General features: G+C 36.5%; 1 protein-coding gene across 1 annotated transcript in view; it reads left to right on the forward strand.

Moving 5' to 3' along the window:
• brf1b (BRF1 RNA polymerase III transcription initiation factor subunit b) overlaps nucleotides 1-12,272 on the forward strand; it is a 131,061-nt gene extending 118,789 nt beyond the window's left edge. The window contains exons 17-19 of the mRNA XM_056480989.1: nucleotides 3,556-3,610; nucleotides 10,992-11,175; nucleotides 11,533-12,272. Of these exons, the coding sequence (XP_056336964.1) occupies nucleotides 3,556-3,610; nucleotides 10,992-11,175; nucleotides 11,533-11,570 (277 nt within the window). The 3' untranslated portion in view covers nucleotides 11,571-12,272. The remainder of the gene's footprint in view (nucleotides 1-3,555; nucleotides 3,611-10,991; nucleotides 11,176-11,532) is intronic.
• The last annotated feature ends 1,185 nt before the right edge of the window (nucleotides 12,273-13,457 follow it).

Genomic DNA, 13,457 nt, shown 5'->3' on the forward strand with positions numbered 1-13,457 from the left:
TTCAGCTCAAAGTGCAGATTTAAAGCATAACTGATTAGGTTAACTAGGCAAATTGGTTCGGTCTGTAGCCAATCAAAAACAATAGTTTTAAAGGGGCTAATAATAATATTGATTTAACTGCTTTTATTCCAGCCAATCTAACCTCAACAATACGTACTACATTAACAGGGAAATTTTGTAGTGTTTATGTAGTGTTGTTAGCCAGGGGCGGAGTGGACATTTTAAAAGTGGGGGGGGGGGGGGGGGGCTGTATGAGATCATATGTTCATATAATTATTAATCACCTGTTTCTAAATGGTCTGTCTCTAAAAGTGAGGGGGATGGATCCCCACCGTCCCCCCCGGTTGCTACGCCCCTGTTGTTGTACATTATTTGATTCTTGAGAAATTCTTGTTTTAAAAAGCTTTACCATAGTTTCCCCTTGACTTGCCCTTGAAGAACAGAAAACATCCACACAACACATTTTACTCAGGTCTTCCTCCAGCCTCATCCTCACTCACTTCAGCTGAGCTCATGCATTCAGTATTGTAAGATTATCTGCGTTTTTCAATCCCTGCAAGCAGAGGCATCCAAATACACAATATGTGCTCTAGATTCGGCTGGAGGCCATTTCACTTCCATGGCTGAAGATTTGTAAGTGTATTAGTCACACTCGAGTGGTAGATCTGCGCTTCTTCCCAAGACTATTCACTCGGCGAGGCCACTCGGGGGTGATTGTGTTTTCCAGTAATGTGTTGGGTAATCCGAAAGCTGGAGTTGTGTTGAGGATGTTTGCCAGGGTCGGGACACTGGTGAACGGAGCAGATCGTGGCCAGAACAGACTCTGTCAGACCAGCAGGATGCAGATGGCTAATGTAGGCCACTACTCCTAATGAGAAACGACAAAGAAAAGCCCCTTCTTCAGCATGTACTGTCTTTCTTTCTCTCGCTCATTCTTTCTCTCCTCCTTCTCCTCCTCTCTTCTTTAAGCAGATTAATTAGCAGCACTTTCCCTTATCGGCCAAGAAAGTACTCTCTCCAAGTCCACGGGGAGATTTCGCCAGGGAGGCGCAGTCGCTACCCAGCTTTTCTGCACTTTGTGTTTATATGCCTTTGTGAGTGTGTGGGTTGTTCTGTGTACTTATAGATAATATTAACACTCTATATATCACCGCATTTACATATGCAGTGTTCAACAATTCTTTTGCAAGCCCAATTGTTGAATTAAAGATGTAATTGTTCATCTGAACCCAACAGTTTGTACCTATCTGAACCAAATTTGTGTTAAAACAAATAAATGACATCTGGATACAACAGAATAAATAATTGACTTTATTTATGTCTGTTTTGGTAACATTTGTTTAAAAATGTGTGGAATCTTTGGCTTGGATTTTTTTATGGAAGTGTTGAAGGCAACTTGCTATTTCTCTGTTTTGCAAAGCATTGCGTGAATTCTTGCCAGCTTCATAATGCTGTTTTATGCACAGTCATTCTAGTACATTCAGATGAGCTTTTAGGCATTCAAGGACACTTTGCACACAAGGTCTTGCAGCATTTTTGTAACTTGAAAATGATGAGATCATATTTTAGTCATTATGTTCTAAAAACTGAAATTAAACAATACATTTAGATAGCTTTTGAATATATAAGGAAATTAAAATAATAATAATAATTTGCTGAGCCTAATTTAATTGATTAAAGGTGTTATACAAATTAAATGTATTATATAACATTAATAATTGTTATAATATTAATAATAAATGCTAAATTTTGTTAGCTTTTGAGTATATAAGGAAAATAAAATAATTGTAATAGTTTGCTAAGCAGAATTTTATTTATCAAAGGTGTTATACAAATTAAGTGTATTATATAACAATAATATTTATATAAAATTAATAATAAATGATACATTTAGTTAGCTTTTGAGTATATTATGAAAAAAATAATAGTAATAATTTGCTAAGCAGATATTTTTTATTAAAGGTGTTATACAAATTAAATGTATTATTTACCATTGATAATAATAATAATAATAATAATAATAATAAACAATTCATTTAGTTAGCGTTTTTTGTATATAAGATTAAAATATTACTACTACTACTATTACTACTACTAATAATAATAATAATTTGCTAAGCAGAATTTTATTCATTAAGGTGTTATACAAATTAAATGTATTATATAACATTAATAATTATTATAATATTAATAATAAACAATACATTTAGTTAGCTTTTGAGTATATAAGGACAATTAAATAATAATAATAATAATAATAATAATAATAATAATAATAATAATAATATAAAAATTCACTCACACACCTGGCCCAAATTTCCCTTGGTTGCACACAGACACAGCTGAAGCTAGTCAGGACTAATCACATGGACTATAAACACAACACGTCATTGCTGAGTCTTGTTCTGTTTAGAGCATCACATAAGCGTTATCTTTGTCTTCCCTCGTTTTTGACCTTTGCATTGTTTATTGTTTTATGTTGTTTTGCCACCTGACCTGACGATTTGCCTGCTTTTGACGACGATCTAGGATTTTCTGTATGCTTCTGTTTGCCCCTGTTTTGACCGTTGCCTGCCTAACTAATCTGTTTAATAAACTGCACGTGGATCCTCCCCTCGGTTGTCCCAGACCCTTACATGACATAATTAATAATAATAATGAATTAAACACTAATAATCATTGTTGGTCTTTATGTGTATAATTGCAGTTTGAGTTGCATTTTGTTTGAAATTTGCTAATTAAATGAATACTAATATGAAACTGATAACCAAATATTAAAAAATAAACACAGTTTCGTTATTATTTTTATTATTATTACTTTTTTATTAGTAGTAGTAGTAGTATGTATATATGTACCGTTTGGTGTCTGTACATAAATTTGTGAGCTGCATTATTTTGTGTAAAAGATTTTGAACAAAATAAAACATTAAGTAAATTAAATCATCATATTAATAAACACTATTCTTTTATTATTTATTCTAAACAAATCTTGTATACCTATACATTCTTCCTCACAGTTGAGAGGTGGATAAAAACGTCACTGCCGTTGCACCACTTTATCTCTGAACTGGCTCCTCATAATTATGACATAAATAGCAGTCCGTCTTGACTATGCACACTGGACTAATGTGAAGTCAGATCAAGGTCATTCTCGTTTCAGAACATTCCCTTCTTCCTCTCTCCCCCTTCCCCCATCAAACTAATTAATGTTTTATACTGGTCTCTTTAATATTAGCCCTAAATAGTGCTGCTGTTTGATGTTTAAATCCAGTCGCCGGGAAGTGTAAGCTAAGCATTTCATCAACGCCACAGGGCTTCTTTAGCCCCAGTAGTGCAGGTCTCAGTGTGAATCTATTGCTTTAGATATGCCTCGGTAATCTGCTGTGGGCAGGGAGTGAAGGAGCCAGGAACTATGCTTCATATTTACATATTTTTGGAAGGAAAATTAGGCCAGTTTTGAGCCCTTCTTTCAGTGTTTGAACTGATGTTAAGAAGGACGAGGCATCTGAAGATTCACTTTGTAATTATTTTATCTTTCTGCCTTGCTTTCTGTAGGCTACGGCCCTTAATATCATCAGTTCCAAAGAAGAAGAGGACAGCAGCTGCACTGGTAAGTTGAGTGTTAAATTGTACAATTGCTGGTAATATCAATAATAATAATATATATTAGTTTTTTGTAAACAAGTTTATTTTATATTAGACATAAAGTGATAGTACAATGGTATGTTTTTTTCCATAGAATATCATTAAAACAAAAAGCTCAAAATTTAGTTAGAGTGGCCCCAGAAACACAATTTAACCAAATAAACTGGTCCATTTTTATAGAGTGGAAGCTAAATGGTTAAAAAGGCTAAATATTTGCTAAATTATGTCTTTAGTGCTCTTCTGAAGTCTTTAGTGTTAGTTAGCCCAAAGTGAAAAGTCAGTTTTACTCTATATTATATTGCAATTCCTCACATACTGTACATGCTGTATACTTATTATATTCTTACATATATAAGTGTACTGTATAATTATATATTTACAATAACTGATGTCACATTTCAGGAAAGGGAAGGAGGAGGAAAAAAAAATAACTATAAAATAAAACAAAAGGGCAACAAAAACAACCCAGATGGGGAAAACATAAATATACAACTAAACAAACAAACTTGACTGGGCAGGGCTGGCAGGGATCAGGGCTGGACAGAACAGGACAGACATGACTCAACTGGAATAACAACATATGACCAACTGGCACAGAACAGCAGAGAAGAGGAGACTATAAAGAAAAAGAATTAATAAACAAACAGGTGACCTGAATAAACTAACAATGGGTTAACAAGGAGGGTGGGACTAGACAATAGACAGGAGAACACATGACACAAAGAAACAACACAAGCCATGTGCACTCAGAAAACAGGACTAGAACACGGAGCCAGTGAGAGAACTCATTAACCGCGTGTTCACAAGAAACACAACACTAAAGCATGCAGCGCATGTAAAAATGAACCACGTGCTAAACACAACACCAACAGAACACAAGACTCGAGCAGATGATAAATGAAAAAACTTACCGTGCACTCACATGCGGCATATGTGTTCCAATCCCAGTGCCAACCGAAACTGAAAGCAACTAGACTGGAGTCCTGAGGATGAAAACAATGCCACGAACAAAACAAACACACCAGGACAAGAGCACGCATACAGAGCACGCCCCGACCTCGCACGCCCGCATCAAGCAGGAGTGTGCACAGCCCGAGCCCTCATACAATGACAAGGACAATGACAAGAAATACTGTATGAATGCCCGACCTGAGAAAACTTGAACCAAGCACAACATACTAGACAAGATAGGACTAGTGTTCGGACTTAACAACGGAATTAACTAGACTGAAGTGGCAGAATTTTGACAAACTGGGTAATAACTAGCTACTAACTTTGAACATTTCTCTAAACCGTACTTAAAAGTTAACTAAATATGAAAACTGTGTTTATTAATTACTCACCCTCATGTTGTTTCAATCCCCTGAGACCTTAATTTATCATCAGAACACAAATTACACATAAAACTAAAATAATGACTTTTATTTCTTTGAGTTTTTTCTCCTCTGTGTCTGTATATTGTGCCTATTCACGAAAATTGTGCAGTGGCCTTCTGTCTATGGAGGATTAGGGAGCTCTTATATTTCACCTAAAATATTTTACATTGTGTTCCAAAGACAAAAGTCTCAGGGCTTTGGAACGGCATGAGGATAAGTAATTAATAATAAATTATAAAATTTAGGGTAAACTAATACTTTGACCTCTTACCCAACTTATTTTACGTTCTTAAGTAATTATACTATAAGTGTACACACTGTAAAATAAAGTGGAATTAAATATTCAGGAACCATTTACTCAATTTCATTTCATATCCATGACACTTAATTTTACTTTAAATTGACACTTCAAAAGTTGTAAACCTCAAAATGTTCAGAAAATTAATCCAATAATAATAATAATAATAATAATCATAATAATAATAAATAATCTATGTGATACCAAAGGCAACATGGGCAACATGGTTTGTGTGTGTCAAAAAAGGGTGTCAATTACAAGTGCATTTTTAGGTAACAGTTACTAAATTTGTACTGTAGCTTTGAAGCATCATAACCTATTGCATAAAGGGCTAATCTATTAATAAACATGATTTGACTCATGCAAATATTTGTACCATAAGATGCTTTCCTTACTTCTTTATTATTAAGACTAGGGGTTACACAAGGAACACTTTCAGGCTTATTACCTTGTGGGTCTTATGACCTACTATGGGTGATAATTAAGTGCTTCCAGAAACAAACTATTTGGCCATTTCATTGGACGAAGAAACTTTCATACTTCCACATCTCTGTAATTTCACACTTTTAGACCTTTAAAAAATAAACAAAGACCCATAAGACTGAACTACAGTTTACACAGTTTTTAGTTTTAAATGTTATGTCTGTATGTTCAGCTAATCGTTAAGATATAAAAGCATTATTTTTCTTCCTGCAACCCATTTCCTTAGACCTACAGTACAGGCTTGGATATTAAAAACTCAGTATACAACAAGAATTTTTGTTTGCTCTTTTTGAGCTGTTCGCCTCATTTCATAACCTAAGGTCTAATGCGATTACTGAATGGCATCTCAGTGCATGTGTGCGATCTGTTTTCTTGTTGACCTAATGAGCAATATTTCATGAATATCAGCTTTAGTCCAGGTCAAATTCAATTAGCTTGACTAACCCTACTTGACTTCAGTGGTAAATCCATCACGATAATCAAATACTTCATAGCTAAATGTCACAGCAGTGAATAGCAAACGAGCATAATTCACAATACGGGGTAAATATGGCATATACATTTAATCGAAAGTCAATATCTGTGATAATGTTCAAGTCAGAGAATTTGATGGATTGCCTGTGTGTGCTTTGCTCTGTGGGTCTTAGCATCTCTTTTCAAAATGGTCAGGCTTTAGTAAGCAGCAATGTAGCCTGAAATGAATGCACAAACAGACAAAGTAGCCATTGTGTGGGAAAAATCAAGTACAAAATGATTGCAAAGGGAAACTGTGCTCACGTAATAAAGCTACTGGCTATCTTTGCAGGTAGCTGGTGAGATTTTCTAAAATTATTCAGCATTATATGATATATTTTGCACTTCTCAAAGAGACTCTGAAGAGATTTATTCTTAAAGATGTTCGCGATTCTCCTTATTTCGCCCCCACAAAACAAGAACAGCCCTGTTTCATTGCTTGAGATGTGAAAAGGAAGCTTAGAATGAAAGTATTACACTGAGAAGTGCTACAATATTATCTCAAGTTTGCTTAATTTTCTTTTTCCTAATGAGCTCATTAATCCCCCAGCCCAGATTCTTCAGCCGTCAGGCCTCTGCGTGTCTCTGTGATGCAGCCCGGGTTACTCACTCAGGGTGTAACCCACAGGTGAGCTGCAGGGCATCTTTTAGGCGTTTGCCAAGTCCTGTTACAAGAACCCCGCTGCTGCTGTTTTCCCTTTAACCAGCACCGCCTGAAGAGCGGCCTCACGCTACAGCGGCAAGTCTGTGCTATAATTACCACTGAGACTTTCATGCTCTTCCTCCGTTTTTCACAACATGATAATTGATTTAGGCCTCTTCTACCCCTGAGCTGCACTTCCTTACACAGATGCCTGCTGGGAAATGTAGCCATGATTCACTTGGGCTCGTTCTTTTTCGATTTAATCTTCTTCTTCTTCTTTATTCTTAGCTGTGATGTGAAGAATCACTATTTTTAATGTAGTTTAGTTTTATTTTGACAGATAGGAGAGACTGACAGCAAGGAAGAGAGATTAGGAAGAGAGAAAGAAAATGAAATCGTCACACATTGCAGACCAGATTCAAACCTGCAATGCCCACATGAGCACCAAGAGTGCATTTCCCAAAGGCATTTTTAACCATTTATGGTGGCAAATTTCCTTGATTTTTTTTTTTTTTAACAAGGTTTAGCAATTCGGTTATCATCGAAAATATAGTTCAAACAGCATCACAAACTTGTGCGGTTGGAGCTACAGCTGTCATCCTGTGGTTAGAAACAGAAGAGTTTCTTATTAATAAGCATAACTGTTTCTAATATGATGACCATAATGAGCGACAGCCACTTTGACATCTTTTTCTCTCTTCTGACCACTGTAATCAATCTATACAGTAATTAAACTATTACAGCTTTTGCTTCTGAGAACCCTGGACATTTGAAAAGAGTTTATTACAGATTTATGTGGGAAAATGGGAGCTGTAGTTGTTGCAGACCATATTTACATCTGAATTTCCTACATGAATATCATCGTTTAACATGCCAGATGCTCATATTCTGGCCACTACACAGTTTTACTAGGAGTCAGTATTGAACATCATTATGAAAATTATTTGTGAACCTGGACTAGGGCTGTGCGATTTGGGGAAAATATCTTTTTGATATTGTGATTTCGATTTGATTTGCGATTTACATTTTTTGTTAAGCTTCAGCTCAATCACACTCCTTATATTTTTTTAGGTGCTGGTTGTTGTATTTCCTCGTGTTGTGGCAACAATTCTGCAACAGCTTTTACAAATGACCTGTTTTTGTTTGGTGTTTGTGACTTTGAAACCAAAATGTATCTATATTACCGACGTGCTGTTTTTCTTTGATATTAATTTGTCTATTAATGCTTTTGAAGTGGCAGATGCCATCATCCCACTTGTATGCGCTTTCCTGTTTGTTTGTTTGTTTGTTTGTTTGTTTGTTTGTTTGTTTGTGGGCTTTCGGCATAGTTCTGTTGCACTATTCTGATTGGGCAGAACGAAAGTGTTCTCACTCAATTGGCTAGTAAGACAGTCACACACAGACGGCAGTCACGCATTCACTCTGGGTGGGGGAAATTAGATAATTTACAGTATATCCATATCACAGTCTCTTGCGATTAGCTAATTGCAACGTTTCAAATCGTGATTGTGATTCAATTTCGATTAATTGCACAGCTCTAACTTGGACCATTAAACTAGTTATAAATGTCGATATTTTGAGGTTGAGAAGTTTATATAATCTGAAAGCTGAATAAAATATTTCCATCAATGTATAGGATTGGACAATATTTGAAAATCTGGAATTTGAAGGTTCAAAAAATCTAAATACTGAGAAAATCGCTTTTAAAATTTCCAAATTAAGTCCTTAGCAGTGCACATTACTGATCAAAAATTAGGTTTTGATATATTTATGGCAAAAAATGTACAATATATTTTCATGGATCATGATAGTTACTTAATTTTTTATCTTTTGTAATTGTTACAAATGATATTTGGCATAAAAGAAAAACCTATAAATTTTGACTCGCACAATGTATTTGACTATTGCCAAAAATATACCCATGCAACATAAGACTGGTCTTGTGGTACAGGGTCACATTTAGTGGATGAGAGGAAATGAGATCAGAACTGGTTGCAGGCTACATTCATATTACATTACTCACATTAAAACCAGTATTAAATATCATATTCACACAATCTGGAAACTACAGTGTGGTCTTGACTAAAAGTCAGCATTTAAAAATCAACATTATAATTCATTCATTCATTTTTCTTCGGCTTAGTCTCTATTTCAGAGGTCGCTACAGCGGAATGAACCGCCAACTATTTCAGCATATGTTTTACACAGCAGATGCCCTTCCAACCGCAACCCATTATTGCGAAACACACCCATATATACTCATTCACACACACTCATACACTACAGACAATTTAGTTTATTCAATTCACCTATAGCGCACGTCTTTGGTTTGGTTTGGATTGTGGGGGAAACCGCAGTGCCCTAAGGAAAACCACACCAACATGGGAAGAACATGCAGACTCCACACAGAAATGCCAACTGGCCCAGCCAGGACTTGAACCAGCAACCTTCTTGCTGTGAGGCGACAGTGCTAACCACTGAGCAACTGTGCCGACCCTAAATTATAATAAATTTAGAAATAAATAAATTAAGTAAAAATAATAAATATATAAAATAAATGAATTAAGAAATGTGATTTGTTGCAGGCCGTATTCAAACCAGCATTTTATAAATAAGCATCATAATTGAATGTGTCAGTTGCACATATGCTGACCACCACACTGTGGTGTTGACTTAACAATCAGTATTCAATGGTATTATGGAAATTGCTTGGGCAAAGATGGAAAATAGAATGGATTCTTTTGGCCCGTTTTCACTGAGAGGTACAGTATGATACGGTACGGGTCACCTTCATCAATTTGCGTTTCCACTGCCAAAAGGGTACCCTGATCTGGTACCTGCAGATCAATAACAGTGCAAAATAGCCTACTGTATCGTCTGCAATTATATGAAATAAATAAATAAATGCAACATATATGAACACATACAGACCCTTACAGTCTCCGATATGTTACCAATTACAGAAAAACTACACACAGCATACATTTAGTCCTTATTTGGGTTCAAAAACAACACGAAATATAGCCCACAGTCAGAGTAAACCCCTTATATGTGTGTTTAATCTTCGCCAGCACATGTAACCTCTTGTTAGAAAGTAATGCTGTCATTCCAAGTTCATTATATTCCATAAGGTGATGATAATAGTTAAACATGGCAGTTTGTTCATGTTTTAGGTTGCAAAAACATCATTTGCTACTTTTTTCCCAGCTTCTCCTTCAGAGCGCTTCAATAGTCTCGCGCACATTATTAATATGAACTCAGAAGTTTGTTATTTCAAATACAGATGTGCGGCGAGCTCTCTGGAGAACGTGAAACCGCTCGCGCTTTAGACAGGCTCGTAAAACAACAGGAGGACACGGCAGATTTTGTTCTTCTTGGTTTTGTGGCTGTACATCAAGAGGACAACAAGGTTTGTTTGAGCTCGGGTCGACCATGGCTTGTTATTATATGTATATAGTATTACGGTGTAATGTCTCAGCTGTGTTTTTAAAAATGGCGCTTCCTTGCTTTTCATTCTCCTGCTTCTGCGTGTGACGTATCTTTGTAAACCAATAGCGTTCAGCTGTGCGTTTAGCTCCGTCTTATGGTACCCTTTGGGCCAGATGGTACCCTTTGCAAAGGGTGACCAAAAATAGGTGACCCTTTGACAGTGGAAGCGGCCATAAAAGCGTACCGAACCGTACCATACCGTACCACTCAGTGGAAACAGACCATTAGACAGGCCAGATTTAAACTTGCATTACCAACATAAAGTGCATAATGATTCAGTTTTTTAGAGGTATATACAGTAAGTTAGACAGAGGAGGAATGGGCTCAGAACATATTGCAGGCCAGATAAAAAACTAATGTTGTTGTTTTTTGTAGACTCACATGGTCAACACCACAGAATTGGACCACCCGAAAATTTGGAATATTGTAATCTTTATAATGTTTGAGAATCTAGGGAGCACTTTTAGTTTATAAACCCATTTAATTGAGTCAGTTGAGTCTGGCAGTTGTCTGATCTTTCATGTTCTTTAATGAACTATTTCAGGTCAGTCCCAGCATGACCATGATGTTGCCTCCTGCGGCCCCAGAGCCCCCTCCGGCCCCCACCCCTCCCCCTGTGCTGGAAAGCGGGCCTGTGGCTTATGATGAACCAGCCGAGGAAGAGGAGGAGATCGAGGAAGAGGCGGAGGAGTCTTGTGTTAGCGCCATGGAGCTGATCGGTGGAAATGGTCAGTATGTCACAGCAGATTTGAGCCGTGTCACTGACATAGATAATGAAGTCACGTCTCGCAGCTTCAAAGATCAAGGGTTTCCTAGATTAGTTCCAAGGCCTGACTCTTCATTTTGACAAATTGCGTAACGCTAAGTGGGCTGTAACTCTCTAGCATTCGTGGCAGCCTGCATTTGAAGTGTTTATCATCTTGATGAACTGCTCCTATCTCTGTCTCCTCTGCAAGTCATACATCTACAAATACCTGCTGATCACAGAACTGTCCTACTGTAGTAGCAGTCTAACATTTAATCTAATCTGTCATTTTCAGTGCTTTTCACTCTGTGGAATTCATTAAATCCTTTGTCTTTTGCAGAATACGGGTGTGAAGCTGAAGAAGAGGAGGTTTTCTAGATTGAAACTCATCCTCCTTTTCCATTACCTCGTATAGTGAGAAGAAGAGCCACCAATTTCAGCATTTGAGACACCAACAATATTTTGAAGGTTTATGAAAGGTCACTGTCCCTCTCTGTGCATCATATATGACTGGTTATAGGACTGCAGCTTCTGTGTGATAAGAAGGTGCTGGCAGCTTTAGACTTAAGTGCATAAAACCATTTTAGAATTTTGCCATTGTTCCACTAGAAACTCAAGACACAGGAAGCTCTGAAGTAGATCTCTGGCAGAGAGGATTTGAACGTGCTGTACTGTAGATACTTTCTGAAAGGTGAGGATATTGATATTCTTAGCCTGCTATGCATTTTAAATGCAGTGGGCTAGTGATTTGGGATTTGTTGAATGTTCACACTTGTACATTGTAAATAGATTGTAGGAAACTGTAGTGTTTGACTTTTTATTTATTTTTTTACTTGTTTTATGCTCTATACGCCTGTATATATGTATATATAACAGTATTTAGTTAGCTGTTTAACAATATTTTGTAATTCCGTGAAAAAGTGAACGTTTCATTGTGTTGGGTTATGATAAATATTAAGGTGTAATGTTTTTGTCTGTTTTAATTGAATATTAATATCAGATGTAGATTTCAGAGTAGTTTTAGATACTAGTGAGTAGTAAATTATAATGAATGTAAATAAATTTATGTTTGTTTTTTAATTATCTTGTGACTTTTTTTTACTGAAATGCTCATATGACAAGGCAGTATTCAGAAATTCTCTTTTGTGTTCCTTAAAGGTGCCGTATGTAAGTTTGACACCCAGTGGTTGAACTAGGTATTGCATTCCTGGATCAAAACAAACACAAGTGCAGGTTGCCAGATTTGAGGATTAACAGGAACGAGTCTGACAATCAAGCCTAAAGGCTTTAAATCATGTTCTAAAAAAAAACAACAGCACACGATAGAATGAATATTTTCATATTAAAAGGAGTTGTCCTAACCACCACCTCGAAGTGATGTATTAGGCTTCTATTTCTTGAAGTTGAACAACAAAAAACTGACAATGATCACCTCAGGTACACGCCATGTGCTTTATTCAGTGTTAAATGCTAACAATGTGGGTTTGAATGCCATTTTACTTGAGATGTATTAGCATATTACTGAAAGCAGCAGCAGATTGTTCACCTCAGATCTTGAAAATAAAATAAACCGTTTGAAATTGAACTTAAGAACTGTGACTCAAAACCAACACATGTGATTCAGCTCAGCATGTACATTTAATAATGTTAAAGAGTATGGGCGTGTAAAGTGTATGGGCGTTTCCCAGTGATGGGTTGCAGCTGGAAGGGCATCTGCTGCGTAAAACATATGCTGAATAAGTTGGCGGTTCATTCTGCTGTGGCGACCCCAGATTTGTAAAGGGACTAAGCCAAAAAGAAAATGAATGAATGAATGAAAAGATTATAATCTCTACCATTTCGTGAGTGAGTGCATATTCTGTTCTTCAGAATGGCTGTATTTAAACTTCTCTCGTGTTTTGTTTGGTGCAAACAGCCAAATTGCTCAACACAGCATATCTTGTCACGTAGCGTGTTGTTAGGACACGGGGTTACAATGTAATCTGCTCACCTAATGTTTGCCTTCGTAATATTTAAATTATTTGCTAATTAATAATCTCATGTGGAACTCTGAATCTGCATCTCATTTCAGAGTCTGCTACTGTCCACCGGAGGTCGCATTTTGGTCACATACGCATGCTTAGAGCCTTTCTGAATGATGAATGAAATATGCAGTTTTCCACAACGGCAACCTGGGTGCTGAAATATGATTGGCTAAAGTGGCTAAAAGAACCAAAACAAAACATATTATGGTATTTTTATGCTTAAAAAGAGTCAAAAACTTAC

This window comes from Danio aesculapii, chromosome 20 (assembly GCF_903798145.1).
Source record: "Danio aesculapii chromosome 20, fDanAes4.1, whole genome shotgun sequence".
Lineage (NCBI taxonomy): Eukaryota > Metazoa > Chordata > Actinopteri > Cypriniformes > Danionidae > Danio > Danio aesculapii.